General features: G+C 37.3%; 1 protein-coding gene across 2 annotated transcripts in view; it reads left to right on the forward strand.

Annotated features, from left to right (window-relative positions):
* GRIA3 (glutamate ionotropic receptor AMPA type subunit 3) overlaps positions 1-14,300 on the forward strand; it is a 141,407-nt gene that overhangs the window by 26,481 nt on the left and 100,626 nt on the right. For both annotated transcript variants that reach the window (XM_062503089.1, XM_062503088.1), the window contains exon 3: positions 6,975-7,214. In XM_062503089.1, coding sequence (XP_062359073.1) covers positions 6,975-7,214 — 240 coding nt within the window. The remainder of the gene's footprint in view (positions 1-6,974; positions 7,215-14,300) is intronic.

Here is a 14,300-nt window from a genome sequence, read left to right on the forward strand (position 1 = left end):
GATGAGAAGATCCTATACACAACAAATTCATATATATTATTAGGGTTTTATTTGACCACAGTAATATATATAAAAGCCAAACTCTGTAAAGTTTAATGAGTCAAGTATGTCATAATAATTGGGCACACTGAAAGATACCAAGGTTGTGGTGATGGGTTTGTACAGCACTCAGCACCAAGGAACTGTAATTGTGATCAGGGTTCCAAAGTCATCTTGAAAAGCAGATAAGAAATAAAGAAATAAAATTCTTTAATGATTTGTGATGGAATTGTGAAATGGTGACCAAAAATAATCTTGAACAGGATCATGACCAGAGTGTTCAACGATGCTTGGATATGAACATGTGTCTTGAATTGCTTTCCAATAAATGTTTTGTAAAATATGAATGAATTAACCGTTATGTCTTGCATTTGCAATTTAATAATACCCCCCCTCCTGCTGCCTGAACATGCTGTTTTTTATTTGCTCTCCTAAAAAGGAATGCAAACTGAAATAAGTGTGTATATTTGAAGAAGACATTAGATAGAACAAAGCTAGATGAGTAGTCCTTTATAAAAAGAACTAGATAAAACATTGCAATTTCATCATTGAGAAAACTGATGCCATAAGTGAAGTAACATGAGTAAATTACAGTTTTGTTTTTTGCTCTGCTGTGAGGTTTGGGGTTTGGTTTTTGTTTCCAGGGGATACTTTTTGTTTGTGAGGTCACATCGTTTTCTAGGTAGGATGAGAAGTCATGTTATATCCAATATCTCAGGAAAGTTTGTATCCAATTTCAAGTTTTAGCTTCCTTGGTTTCCTCCTGCCCTCAGGAATTTCCACTGTTAACTATTCCAGGAATAGCTGCTTTCAGAAATGCACCTGAAATTTTTCTCACCTGAATTTTAAACAATATTTTCTTCATGACAGGATTCCGTGCCTTAATTAAAATGTAAAAGATGGTTTTATTGGCTATAGGTAAATGGGTAAATGCAATTCACTTCATTTTAAATTTTTAATATTATGGGCTTGTCTTTAAAGGAAGCTCTCAAGTCTGATTGCCTGGAGCCCCCTGAAAGTAGCTCATTCTGCATTCAGGGGCACTGCTGTGCTGATCTCCTCAGGGCTCAAGGTAGAGTTGTTGCTTTTCATTCTGTGTATTAAAATGAAAGCAAAAGACAGCAGTAGAGGCATTGTCTGTGTCTAAGAGTAAGCCTGTATTCTTACTGTAAGAGGTAATGTTAATGGTAACCCTTGCTTTATTACAATAAGAAGGTCAGGATGGAGCCGTAGAAAATGGCAACTGCTCTGAGATAGGCTGCATATTATTCTATTATAAAGTAGTCCTATTAGTCTGTTGGCTGAAGCTGACAGTGAGAGTTGTCTGCAATCCAAGACAATTGGCAGAAAAAAAGTGGAGGGAATAAAATTATTTCACAGCTGAGGAAAACCCAAACCACAAAACTAAGAAACCTGTATGGGCAACACACAATAACATCAGCTGAGATGGGGCTCCCAAAGACTGTGGGAGGATCACTGAAACGGGCTGACAGTGCCCCTGTGACACAGGGTAATTTTGTCAAACCTATTTTGTAAGAAATTGATATGGACAAAGGGGAAATTACTTGCTCATAAAAAGACTAATGAAGGAGGAATAGTGTCTGAGGTATTGTAACCTCCAGCCCCTGACTCCAAAACTGCCAGGCTGTTGTGTCCAGGGTAGAAGTGCACTGGATGCCACACCTGGGAGGATCCTGCCGACTTTTACAATTCAGTCATTAATGACATCATTCAGTGAAAAAGCATGCATTATGATCCACCATTAACATATCTCTTTCGTTAGCTTTATACATCTTTTCTTTAAACAAGCAAAATCCAAACCTATTTGTAAATGTTCCTAGTAACATTCATAACATAACATTCGTAGCATAAGCTTCAGTTGTTTATAATAAGAACTGCAAGTTAAAAAAAAAAAAAAGGTGTCAGAGAAGTTTTGACTTTAGCTTCCAGGCAATAGACAGTAGAAATGTCACGTCTTATACAACCTTGTGTCAGGAATACTCACAGTGACTAAAACATAGAGAAACTAAATACCATTAGAAAGCAAAAATAAATTTTAAAGAGACATAAAACATGTAATAACTTGTGTGAAGTGGGGCGTCTTGAGTTTCTGGCCTGCAGCCTTCCTGGGATCTGAGTGCAAAAAAAGACTTCTCTGGTTAATCTTAGCAAGTTTCAGTGGTGGGCCTGGTTTGACTGGAGGGAGGATGGAAATGCAAGTAAAACAGATGTCTGGGTTCATTGGATTACACTGATGCTTAGGATGGCTCAGATGCTATTCAGTATAGAAACTAAGATTTTTATTCATTTGGCTTCAGTAGTTGCATTTTGGTTGGTAGGTTTGGGGGTTTAGGTTTTTTGGGTATGTTTTTTGGTTTTGGGGTTTTTTTGTTGGTTGGTTGGCTTAGTATGGTTGTTTTGTTTTGGGTTTTTTTTTGGTATGGTGGTGGGGGGAGGGGGGTTGGTTTTTGTTTTTTCTTTTTTTTGAAGTAAATTCTGCTTGCCACTGTTATCACTCTGCCTCTGAGCATTTTCCTTCCTTGGCAGGAAACACCAGTCTGCCATGACCTGAAATTTTCTTATCTTCTCTTGACATGCTTGAGAATTCACAGACTTCTGTCATACCATCACTTCCTCTTCTGGACACGATGGCATGTGGCAGCTCACTCTGAGACCAAGTCCAGTGTTAAATCTCTAATAATAAATGCTCAACTTGCACCAAAAGGCTAAATAATGGCTTATCATGATCTTCCATTGGATAACTACTGTTTGGGACCTCTCTCCCTCATCTGTGGACATTGAAACTTTTTCAGATCAGGTTATAAAGCAACTTGGTTATATGCCATCCTTGGAAACAGATATGCATCTGCATAATTAAGAGCAGTTTCATAGCTCAGCAAAAAAATGGCTTTTTTTCTTGAGGAATGAGGTTTAACTACGACTAGTCCAAATAATATCTTTAACAGCCAAAGTAGGTGTTTGACCGTCTGTATTTTTAAAATAGGAAAAAAACCTTATAAATCAACTGTGATTAATTCAGGACAAAATACCAAAATTCTTACTCAAACGTGAAGATTGTTCTGATTGTCAGTAGAAAGTAGTTTGTAAAAAGAGCTTACGGCTAGGGCTTAGTTAGCCTTTTAAAATTTTTTCTTGTGTCTCTGTGATGTTAGAATAATAGTGTAATTAAAATTAATGTAATTACACATTTGTTTTTGGAAAACAAGTAACAATATGACTGTGGCTTCATGAATATTCTATAGATTTTTCTGATCACAGAGGAGATTAGGTCACAAACTGTCTGGAAGACCTAATGCTACAAAATTTTAACAAAACTGCCAGTTCAAAAATGCAAATTAACATTGAGGACCAAGATAATTGGCATTTTAGTTTTTCCTTATAAACACAAATGTTTCTTTGTTCCTTTTAAATAAGCTGGTAAAACTAAATTGGCATCTTACAGTGCATGCAAAATAAATAGTCAGGAATAATAAGCTACTAATAAAAGACAGTCTGTCAAAGGGTTAATCTTTAAAATCTGCTGTGACTACAAACCTGAACCAGAAGAAATAAGAGTGGGCAGGTAATTGCATTTGTTAGAAGATACTTTTGGTGATCCTCCAGTAGGAAAAATAGTTGCAAATACTGGGAGGACCAAATCAGAGCTCTCTCCTCCATGCGAGCAGCAGCTCCACGTTGGCTCTAAGGTGTTACTTGGAGAAGGTCCTGCTTAGTCAGATTCTTCACAGTCTGTTTCTTTCTCTCATTACTCACCAACTGAGGATGGGCTTTTTTTCATAAATGAGCACAATCTGCTATGAAAATATACTTTAATTCAGGTGAGTCACAGTTCAGAGGTACTCCTGAGTCTAACACCTGATAAGAAATAATGGGTGAATCCAGGACTGTTTGAAATATTCTCGATTTTTAAGATCAGGTGATCTTTGAGAATGTGTTTGTTTACATTGCAAGAAGGGATAATTCCTGGAATACTTGCTTTTCTCTGCAGTACAGAATCTACATAAAATCTATGCCATTAATATATACATAAAAGAAGCTTGATGTGTGAGGTACAGGCTCAGTGTATGTGAGGACACTCAGCTCCATTAGTCCCACTTCATTGATTATTCCCATGGTATTAGAGAGTTTACACACCATTTAAATGATTTAGAGATTGCCAGAGATTCTAATGTAATTTTTGTTTTTCCCTTTTTTTCTACCTGTAAGTTAATGCTTTTTATTTGTTACTTCAGCAGATAATTTTTAATGGTAGCTTTTCTGCTTTATATCCTGCTGGTATATAGTTTAACAAAATACCTTTTATAGCAGTGTATTTAATTCCTCAGTTATGCCTCTGGGAATAAATTCTTACTGTATTATTACTTCTTTTGTATGTTTTCTTTTCTTTTTTGTGGTTGTGAACCTCTGCAAATTTTCCTTTCAGAACTTACCACCTCTTGTTTCCTTTCTGTGTCTCACCAGCTGTTATTTGCTGCTGGTATCCATAGCTGGTCATGTCCTGTTACAGTGGCTTAAATACTTAAAAAAACTCCCTAACAGCATTTCTAATTTTTGCATCTAGAGCTGCAGGAAGAAAATCAAATTTTCACACCTGACTGCTGATTTTAGATGTTCTCCGTGATGCTGTGTCAATGAGCTGATATTGTGGAGAATCCTTTTTCAAATTACTTTAACAGTTTTTAGTGATCCTGAATGGTATCAGTTATGGTGGAAAATGTGACAGTATTTCAGAAGTAGATGGTATTACAGCATTTCGACGCTGTACATTTTGGCGTAGAAGCCATGTCTTCCTTACTGGTAATTACTTTGCTTTTTGCAAAAATATGCAGCATTTTTGCAAAAGTGTTTAATGGATGTCTTGGTTTAGTGACAAATTTTAGAAGAAAATGCCCTGGAATTAGCATTTCCTCTAAAGAGAAGGGAGTTTACCAGTGAGAGAAATGAATACCAGTGGGTGAAAGTGAAAAAAACCCCAAAATGTTTATTGACCAATAAAAGGCTGTATGTAAGGCACAGAAAAGGACTGAATAAATGCTCAATATTGAAATTTCAAGGCCTTGACCCACACCTCCACCAGGTCTGAGGTGGTGGCTGCCCCTTTGTCTCAGGAAAGGGGAGGCAGAGGAGTAGAACAGGTGGGAACCTTCCTGCCCTTGATCTCCTCCTCACACCAGGCAAACCTGGTGGGTTTTGGTGTCCTTTCTTTTGCTGCCTTGATCTCTCCTGGGGCACAACCCCCACAGGCTTCCTAGAGTGGACAGGGAAAAAAAAGAAAAAGAAAAAACAAGCTGAAACAATTCAAGGGGGGAAAAAAACACTCAAAATAAACATCCCAAAAAACCCCCAAACCAGCACAGCAACAACAAAAAACCACAGCCCCCATCCCGCTACCCCCAAAGAAAAAACCCAAACCAAACCAACAAAACTACCACCAAAAAAAACCTGAAGGATCTCTGCTGGAGTCCAGAGAAAAGGGTGGGGAGCCAAAAAAGAGGAACAAAAAAAAAAAAAAAAAAGCTTCTGCCCGATGAAGCAACAACTAATCCAACAACAACAGGAACAATGTCAATCCTGGTCCATGGTGTCCGCACACCCCAGACTTTGAGCCCCCTGGATTCCCCACTGGGGTTCCCAGGCTCCAGCCCCTGGTTCATAGTAAATCTAGAGCAGCCATTTCTGGGCATAAAGCAGATGATTAAGGAATAGAGTATCACCATGAAATCACTCCGTGACAACAGGGCTGGTTGTAAATTGTTGTTAAATCCAGTTTTTGAGAAGTGAAATTGTTAATTGTTAACGAATTAACATTTTTCTGGGAAACCTTTTTTTATTTCAAATTGGCCTTGCTCATCCCTGTTCAGCAGTGGTATGACTAGAAGTGCTGCTGTGCTATATTGTATTGCAGTTGTACAGTCCTTTTATAATCCAGAGCCCCAGCACCTCACAGATCAGGCTCCCTCATTCTCTGTGATGCAGAATCTTTCCATGGAAAGAGCCCAGGGCCACAAGAATTTTGTGCTTTTCCTACAGAGCTGAACAACAAAGAAATTATTTGTCGTGCGATGCCCATGAAACTGGCTGTGTTTACAAATTGAAATATTTTCATTTTTGTCCAAAATGGTCATTGTTCAGTCTCTATAAAGGATGGGAAATAATGTTTTCCTAGATAAGTGCATGTGAAGAAAATCATCTTTGTCTGTATTTTGATTATTTTTTTTTTCTGGTACAAGATGAGCTCCTCAGCACAGCAGAATGGTTAATGACTAAGGGCCTTAAGCTTAAGGGATATCAGCTTTAGTTCCATGAAACAACAATATGTGCTCCTCATTTGTGTTGTTATATAATAAGTCAAGACTTTATTGCTTCTAAAAGATTTTGACAGTCTGTTAAGAAGCCACCATAATTTCTTACTGAAAAAGACCACACAGAGATTTCAGAGTTGTGGATTATAAAGGAATAAAACATCTAGATTTCTTTGAATCAGATCTGAATCAAGTTTGGATGCCAGGAAAAAATACACCTTAACATTCTGACTTTTAGGTAGGCTGGACATTTGTCATGTAGCTCCTCACAGAGCTCTCAAGGTGCTACTAAAGGAAGGAAAGGTATCTTACAGACAGGTAATATAATCTCATGTTAATTTTTAAAGAATAAAGGGAGATCAGTAGATTGTAGCAACCCAGGACAAAACACAACCAAAAGGAAATGTGTTCAGGCCAGTTTAAGTGCTACGAAGTTGGTTCAATTTATTGCTACACTGAAATTAGTATATATTATCTCGTTAATTCACTCCATCTGCTGCATCATACAGAATAATTTCAGGAATGGTTAGAGGGCTTACCTCAAACATAGTTTGAAAGTTTGATTGTATTCATTATGTTTCAGATTTTAACACCCTTGTCTGTCTTTCTTAGTCTGTTCACAGTTTTCCAGAGGAGTTTATGCCATCTTTGGATTCTATGACCAGATGTCAATGAACACCCTGACATCGTTCTGTGGAGCCCTTCACACGTCCTTCATCACACCAAGCTTCCCAACAGATGCAGATGTGCAGTTCGTCATCCAGATGCGGCCAGCGTTAAAAGGAGCCATCTTGAGTCTCTTGACTTACTATAAGTGGGAAAAGTTTGTGTACCTCTATGACACAGAACGGGGTAAGCACTATCATTTTAAATATTTTTGTGTTTCACGGCTTACTCTGAATACTACCAGCATCAGTACGTGCAGCCCAGTTTTCTTCTGAATTTAGGTAGAACACTCTGATGGTTCTAGAAAACAAGCTTGTTCTGAAGAAACTAAAATAATGGATAAATAACAAGGAGGCATCTTCATGTTACTGATAATTTCTAAAGAACTTGTCTGAGAATAGTGTTAGCAGTGTAAGTATTCAATTTGGTGTGCCTGGTTTCCACGGAACTGCAGACTCCACACTTGCCAGGGTGTTTATGTCCTTGCAAAATAAATTAGGTCAACACTATGAAATAGGGTGATAAACAGGACCTTCTACTGTGCATGACATTGCAAATCCCACACCACTTTATATAAATGCATATTTCTCCTGTCACTGGACAACGACAATCCATGCTAAGATATTCTCTGGAGATGTTTAATCATTAATAATGGTCTAAGCATATATTATGTAAGATCTCTGCTGTAGTCCAGAAAAAAAGGTGGGGAAAGGAAAAAAAAAGAAGGTTCTTGCCTAAATAAGCCAAAACTAATCCAACAACAGGAGCAATGTGACTCGGCTGTGCTCAGCTGGAGAAAAGATGCTCTAGATAGCTCACATTCCAGAGACAAATTGACATACATGCCAAGAATGCCAGAGTTATGTTTAACTAAGTAGAAACATATCAAAAACAGTGTTTTCACACTTAATCCAATTGCTAACTACTAATAAGCAGAAAATGTAGTAAATACTGTCAAAAAGAGATCTAGACATCAGAAACCATTTTCTGTGAGGAATTTTTAAGCTGCCACCTGCTCTGAGTGTATTGAATTTACTGCATTTGCTGAATTTACTCTGTTACAGATTTCACCTGGGTAACATTTTTTGTGTCAAATAGATGTGCTACTGCCCTTCTTACCAGCTTCATGATTTTCAACTTCAAGAAGTTTTTCAGATCAAAGGGATCTCAATAGAGACAAAGAAGCTTAGATTCTGTTCCTGGCTCCCATGACAAAATTTCCTTAGGCTACTGCATATTGTTAAGGAATTGTCTTCATATTGTCTTCAGTGGGTGTGCTTTTCACGCTGAAGAATAGTAGTGTCACACAACTAAGAGCCCAACTAAAACCTAAAAAAATCATATATTGAAAAAAACTAATTTTCAGTCTAATTTAGGTGAATGTCAGGAGTTTCAAATTTTCTGAGTAATTTGGAGGAGTTAAATGTTTCCAGCACTGAAAAACACTAGCTGTGAGATTAAGTAGAATTCCATTGCTTCCTAAATCTTGTAAAATTACTATCCATACATCTGTTTTTCTGGTTTAGTCCACTTTGAAATGAAAGCTCCTGTGAATAAGTGATTGGTCTGAGTAAGAAAGGCTTATTTGATGTGGTCAAATACAATGAACTTGTAGTATGTGATGAAGTAAAATGCCATTAGTTCCAGGACTGATGAAACTTATTATGATTAGGGCTAATAAAGTTTGCTTTGGAAAGAGTTTCATCAGTCATTCAAAAATTTGGCACTTTAGACTGGAAAAATTATCCAAAACAGTAAGTTTCACTAGAACTTGTCTAGATGACATGACTATCAGACTAAGCGAGATAATAATGGGAATCAGGAGGAGGGGAGACCTGCAGCCTCAAACCTGCATTTAGTTGCAGTTCTCAGTGTGTACAATCTTTAGGTAGACAGTCTGATCTTGTTATGATGGCTAATCCCTTTGGAACACTTTACTCATAATCTTACAATGACTAACCAAAATCCTGTTGTGAACCTTCAGCATCTCACAGTGATGTTGCACTGGCCCTGTGTTATGTCAGCCATTCTGACTGTCAGAGTGACAAATCTGAATGAGATGACAGTTAAGGTCACTGTAGGATTATAGAATGTAACACAGAGCAAGAAGATAAAGAACAGCTGTGTCTTTAGGATGAAGAAACATCAATACCTATAGGTAGCTTGATGATGGGCTTTAAATTGTTTGGGATAAACTTGCAACACCTTATCTGTTCTTCCTAGTTGCTGCTGTTTGGTAACATATCTACTATTTGCTAAAATGGGAAAAAATAACAGTTTATTAGCCTCACTTTCTGCTCTTTTAGTTTGTTTAATAGAAACTTGGTAGCCATCCTATCGAGTTCTAGTATTATGATAAATTAAGAAGTTTACTATAGGAGAGATGCAGGTGCTGAGGCACTGAGAAATGGAGGTTAGATTCCTTTGTTTGAGGAGTGGTAATCATGTATGACAGCACCTGAAACATTTGGCAATTCCAGTAAGATCACCGATTTCTTTTGATAGGCTTTCAAATACCAAAAAACCCCCCAAAAGCTTAGACAGTAGTAATGGGGAGTGACTGCTTGTGTCAGATAGTGAATAGACTGTACATGTTCTTTTGCTAAGAAATGCAATCAGTAGAGCTGTCCCAATCTTCAGTAATTCCTGTCTTAGATACTTAACTGCTTTGGGGCACAAACACTGTAGAGAGAATGTGTTGAGCAGTTAATTGTCAGTTCCTGAGATAAACTATCATTTAAATAGTTCTGTTCTAGGAATATAATAATCTCACTGAGGACCTGAGGAATCACTAAATATTATACTACTCTTTCTTTTGTTCAATATTATTTATGGACTAAATTTATGTTGCAAGTAGCTTTACCATATTCTGCTAAAGTGCAACATCACCTTGTATTAAAAATTGCATATACTAATAATACCACAGCATATTACACATGGCATACAAAACTGAGTAAACCTTCTTGTGGTTTTATTGAACTCTTTTGGCTTAAGCTTAGGAAAATGCAGCTTTGTAAAATTGTTTTCTTTTTGTTCTGTGCCATCTAGTCGTGTAATCGTATGGTTTTCTCCTCAGTGATATTATGTACAATACTGTGATGTTTGGCTCCTGCAATGAAGACAAAAGATAAATCTCAAACAACAGAATAAAATTAGGATGTATAGTTACACAGATAGGTGGTAAAGCTTTTAATCAGTTGTGTTACTGTGTACATTGTATATACTTACATTCTTAAGTGTAAAATAGTATTTTCTGTTGCTATGAGATGACTACTGCAGATCATGCTCTCAAATGTATATTTATGTGAAGGTGTAAAATTCAGTTTCTTAAAAACTGCTAAGCACACAGGAAAAAGAAAGGTGACATTCATTAACTTCACCAGCAAGAATTATGTCTTATCATTGTTAATTTCAGTTGATAAACTTATTCTTCTATGAAGAAACAGAACTTTAAGAGAAATACCAAATCACATTTCTCTTCTAGTACCAACAGGTAAAAACCCAAAACATGCTTTGCAGAGAGCAATGATGCCTTAGGAAATGGCTGCTAAGGGAAGAAGGGACATTAAGTGGTGTGTAGAAGAAATAATCATATGTTCACTCCATGCCACATGCTTTTAGTTCAAGTGAAAGGGAAAGGCAGGGTTGATTTCTGTTTGTATTAACTCACACCAGTATGTTGACACTGTTGGTTGCTGTGGTGCGTGCGAAATATCTGATTAATTGTATGGTGCTAACTGCCTCAATAGGCAGTAGGACCAAGACTAATTAAGATTATGTCAGGATGAGATGAAATGAGGTGAGGTTATGTACAGAAAGCTATTAAGAATTTGGGTAGCACTTGTCAGGAAAGTCACCTTTTGTATCTCATGCTGAGGCTTATGTTTCTTCAAAACCCTCAGGTTCACTTTCAGTCTTCGAGTCTGTTTCTTCTCTTGCTTTACTTTAAATCAGAGGTTGTTCCACTGAATTCAGAGAACTGAAGTAACACAGGTGTGAATGTGTGCAGAGGCAAACTTCTGGGTTTCACGATTATCTTATTGTTACTTGAAAGTATGAAATACTTCTTAATTATAAAAATGGTATGGTGAACTGCAACATTGAAGCTATTATTTAAATTTTCATAATGTTAAGTAACATTTTGGTTTATTTTTGCCAGAGAAACACAGTTTTGTGCAGATTGTTCACTTTCCATCCAACACAGGCATTTTTCCTAAATTATTTTGATTTGTCATACCTACTGTGTACAAAGACTGATTTATGTCAGGCAGATCATTTAAACAAAACCACACCAAGTGATTTCTGTGATTTGCACCAAGTCTTCATCTTCAGGTGATAGGAGTCATCACAAGACAGGAAAGCCAGCTGTGTTTGTGTAATACCTTCCTACTCAATGGCAGCTCAGTCTGGACAGAGGTATAGAGACATCTCTATTTTTTGTGGCATTATAACCAAACCCCTCACTAAATCTGAAGTAATTTGGTTTTGGTTTAGCCTATCAGTAGGTGTCTAGCAAGACCTAAAGTAAAAAAAAAGCCTTAATAAATATGGTATTGTTGGGTAATTTTTTTTTATTGGCTAGCAGTGGCTAGATGAAGGCTGAGGCAGGGAGGTGTTAATCTAATGCCCCAGGTTATTTGGCTAAGGAGAGTTGAAAATACCTGCTTTAAAAGCAACTACATCTTCAATCCTTACTGCTACCAAAAGACAAACATTTGACCTGAATGTAATGGATAAGTAAAGACAGAGAAGGCCTCAAAATATCTCAAAATATAAGTTCAGAAAATATGACCAGTCCTATTTCTTCTAAATATAAAACCTCCTGGTACTCTGTTGCATAAAGTAATGTCAGGTGAAAAGAGTGGGGAGGAAAAAAAGTTATAACTGGAAGTTTTTCAGTGATCATGTGTAAGGCATCAAATTGCCTTAAAATGGGTTCATACAAGCCAAGGAGGTCTGATTCCCTGCTTCTGCTGAAGACAAAGAACAACTCTGTTGAGTTCTGCTTTTACAAAATGAGGTTAGTTATATCACACAAGACACTTCAGTACTGCTTTCCCTGGAGAACGAGAGATTGGAGCTGATAAAAGAAGTGGTATGTAAAACCAGGCTCATTATAGCTTCCACAAAATGAAATTGATGGATTTTTATTTTTTTTTAATTAAGTGAGAGTTGCACTGAAAGTTGCTCTTATGTAGAATATAACTTTTTTTTTTTTCCTCAGAATTAAACATGGTCTTGGTCCATTTTAAAATTGTAATTCTTGTTTGTTAGTATGTTTATACCTGCGTAATTAATCTCAGTTGCACCTGTGAGGTTGATACATTGAGTTTTGCTTACACTTTCAAAACTATGAAGGGTTTTAAAATTTTGACATTTTCTTCTGTAAATGTCAGTCTATGCTGAAGAATGAAGCAACATACAAAGCTTGTTTGGGAGCCTATAAAATACCAAAAGTGACCAAAAAAAGGGAGGGTTACTGTGAACTTTGATTCTTCTGAGTTTTTTGGCTCTTTGCGGAAGTGTTTTGGGAGCAGTCCAGGATCATGAGAGTGACATGAAGACAGTATCATTTGCTGGCATTTAGGTAGCTATGTAGATAAGTGGTCTCATTCTCATTTCCCACTTTATATAGTGGGAAATGCACAGTTGGGAGTCAAATCCTGACAAGATTTGATCTGGTCCTCCCATGTCACAAGACCAGCTGACATTCTATGACTTAATGTCCCCCAGTAACTGCCATGCACAAATTTTCTTCAAGATCAAAAACAACTGGCAGCTCGTCCACAAAATGTGGTATCTTTTGCATGGCTTTGCTTGAAAGGATGTGGGGTAGTTTCAGGTTTTCATGCTCTGCTACAACAGAGAACGCACACAGTGTGAAGATCCTTGTGATAGAATATCCATTATTTAGATTTAAAGAACAATCTTCATTTACTTACACTCAATAGGAAAATTATCTGTATCTTTCACTATCGGCCTTTTGGGTATGAGTGGTTTTGCCATATTATAATACCTAGAATTTATATTTATATAGGGTTGAAAGTCATAGATATTGCTTAGAGATGCCTGTATAAAATATAAATAATTTAACCTCACAAGGAGGTAAACTTTGACATACTTATATTTAGGGCACGTTGTTTCATTGCTTTCAACAGTATAATGTATGAACCAAAGCTCTATTCAGGAAAAAAGCCAGGACCTTAACTGAAATATTTCAGGATTAATTTACTGTTTGATTTTACTGCCTGAATGTGTTCAGGAATAATCTGAGTCTGAGCAGTTAAATCTAGCTTTTGATGATCACTTTCCATATATTTCTTCTGAAATCTCTGAAGCCTCATACCAGCTACTTTTATCTTGGTCTCTGTGGTACACAGATACAGAAGAAAGTCTTTTCACTCATCCTTGCCCAAACAAATGTTGAGACCCTGTGCGGAAGAATGGATGTTGGCCAGTTTTTAGGTGGACTGAGATCCTTAAGCATTTTTCTACTGATCTTTCCTGTTAGCTGCTATTTGTTTAGCTTACCCCTGGTAATCACTTAAACCATTTTTCTAGCTTATGAACAAGAGGAATGAATCAACTTTGAAAGTCATCCAGCACGAGATGTATCATGCTGGCAAGATGCAGCTTAAGACCAACAGCACAGCGTTCATGGGGTATTGTGTACGGCAGCTTTGTGCCTCATTACAGCAGTTGTGTACACACAGTGGTCTCAGTTTGGTGTTGAGATGCCCGGGCCCAATGCCTGAGCATCCCTTGAAGCTGTTGGAACACACGCTGCTGTCAGCAGTGTTTTCCAACAAGAGCAGTAACTGCACGTGCACAATACATTCGTGTCTTGCTCCATGGAGCCTCAGAAAATAAGGAAGTGTTTCAGCCCATTCATAAAGAAAAGGGTATCATGGTATCCTCATACTCACATTCACACTGAGTGTGGATCCAGTTGTGGTTGAGGAAGTGTCAGAATCTGTGTTGACCTTATGTGAAATCAGGTCATAAACCTGAGTCAGAACATTCTGGATACAGAGTAGGAATGGGCAGGTTCAGGATAAATGATGTCTGGAAGTCTAAAGCAGGATGTGTCCATCCTTGTGGTCCTAATGAAAGCAGCCACAACCCTCAGGATCATGAGCTGAGGCCCTGAATATTTTTTGTAGTAAACAGGAAAACCAGCAGCATTGGTACTCAACAACACCTTGCAGAGATAAGCCTGAAAATCATTGTATTTATAAACTGAGTTGGACAAATGCATGCTTTTAAACATTT

Source organism: Cinclus cinclus, chromosome 15 (genome assembly GCF_963662255.1).
Source record: "Cinclus cinclus chromosome 15, bCinCin1.1, whole genome shotgun sequence".
Taxonomy (NCBI): domain Eukaryota; kingdom Metazoa; phylum Chordata; class Aves; order Passeriformes; family Cinclidae; genus Cinclus; species Cinclus cinclus.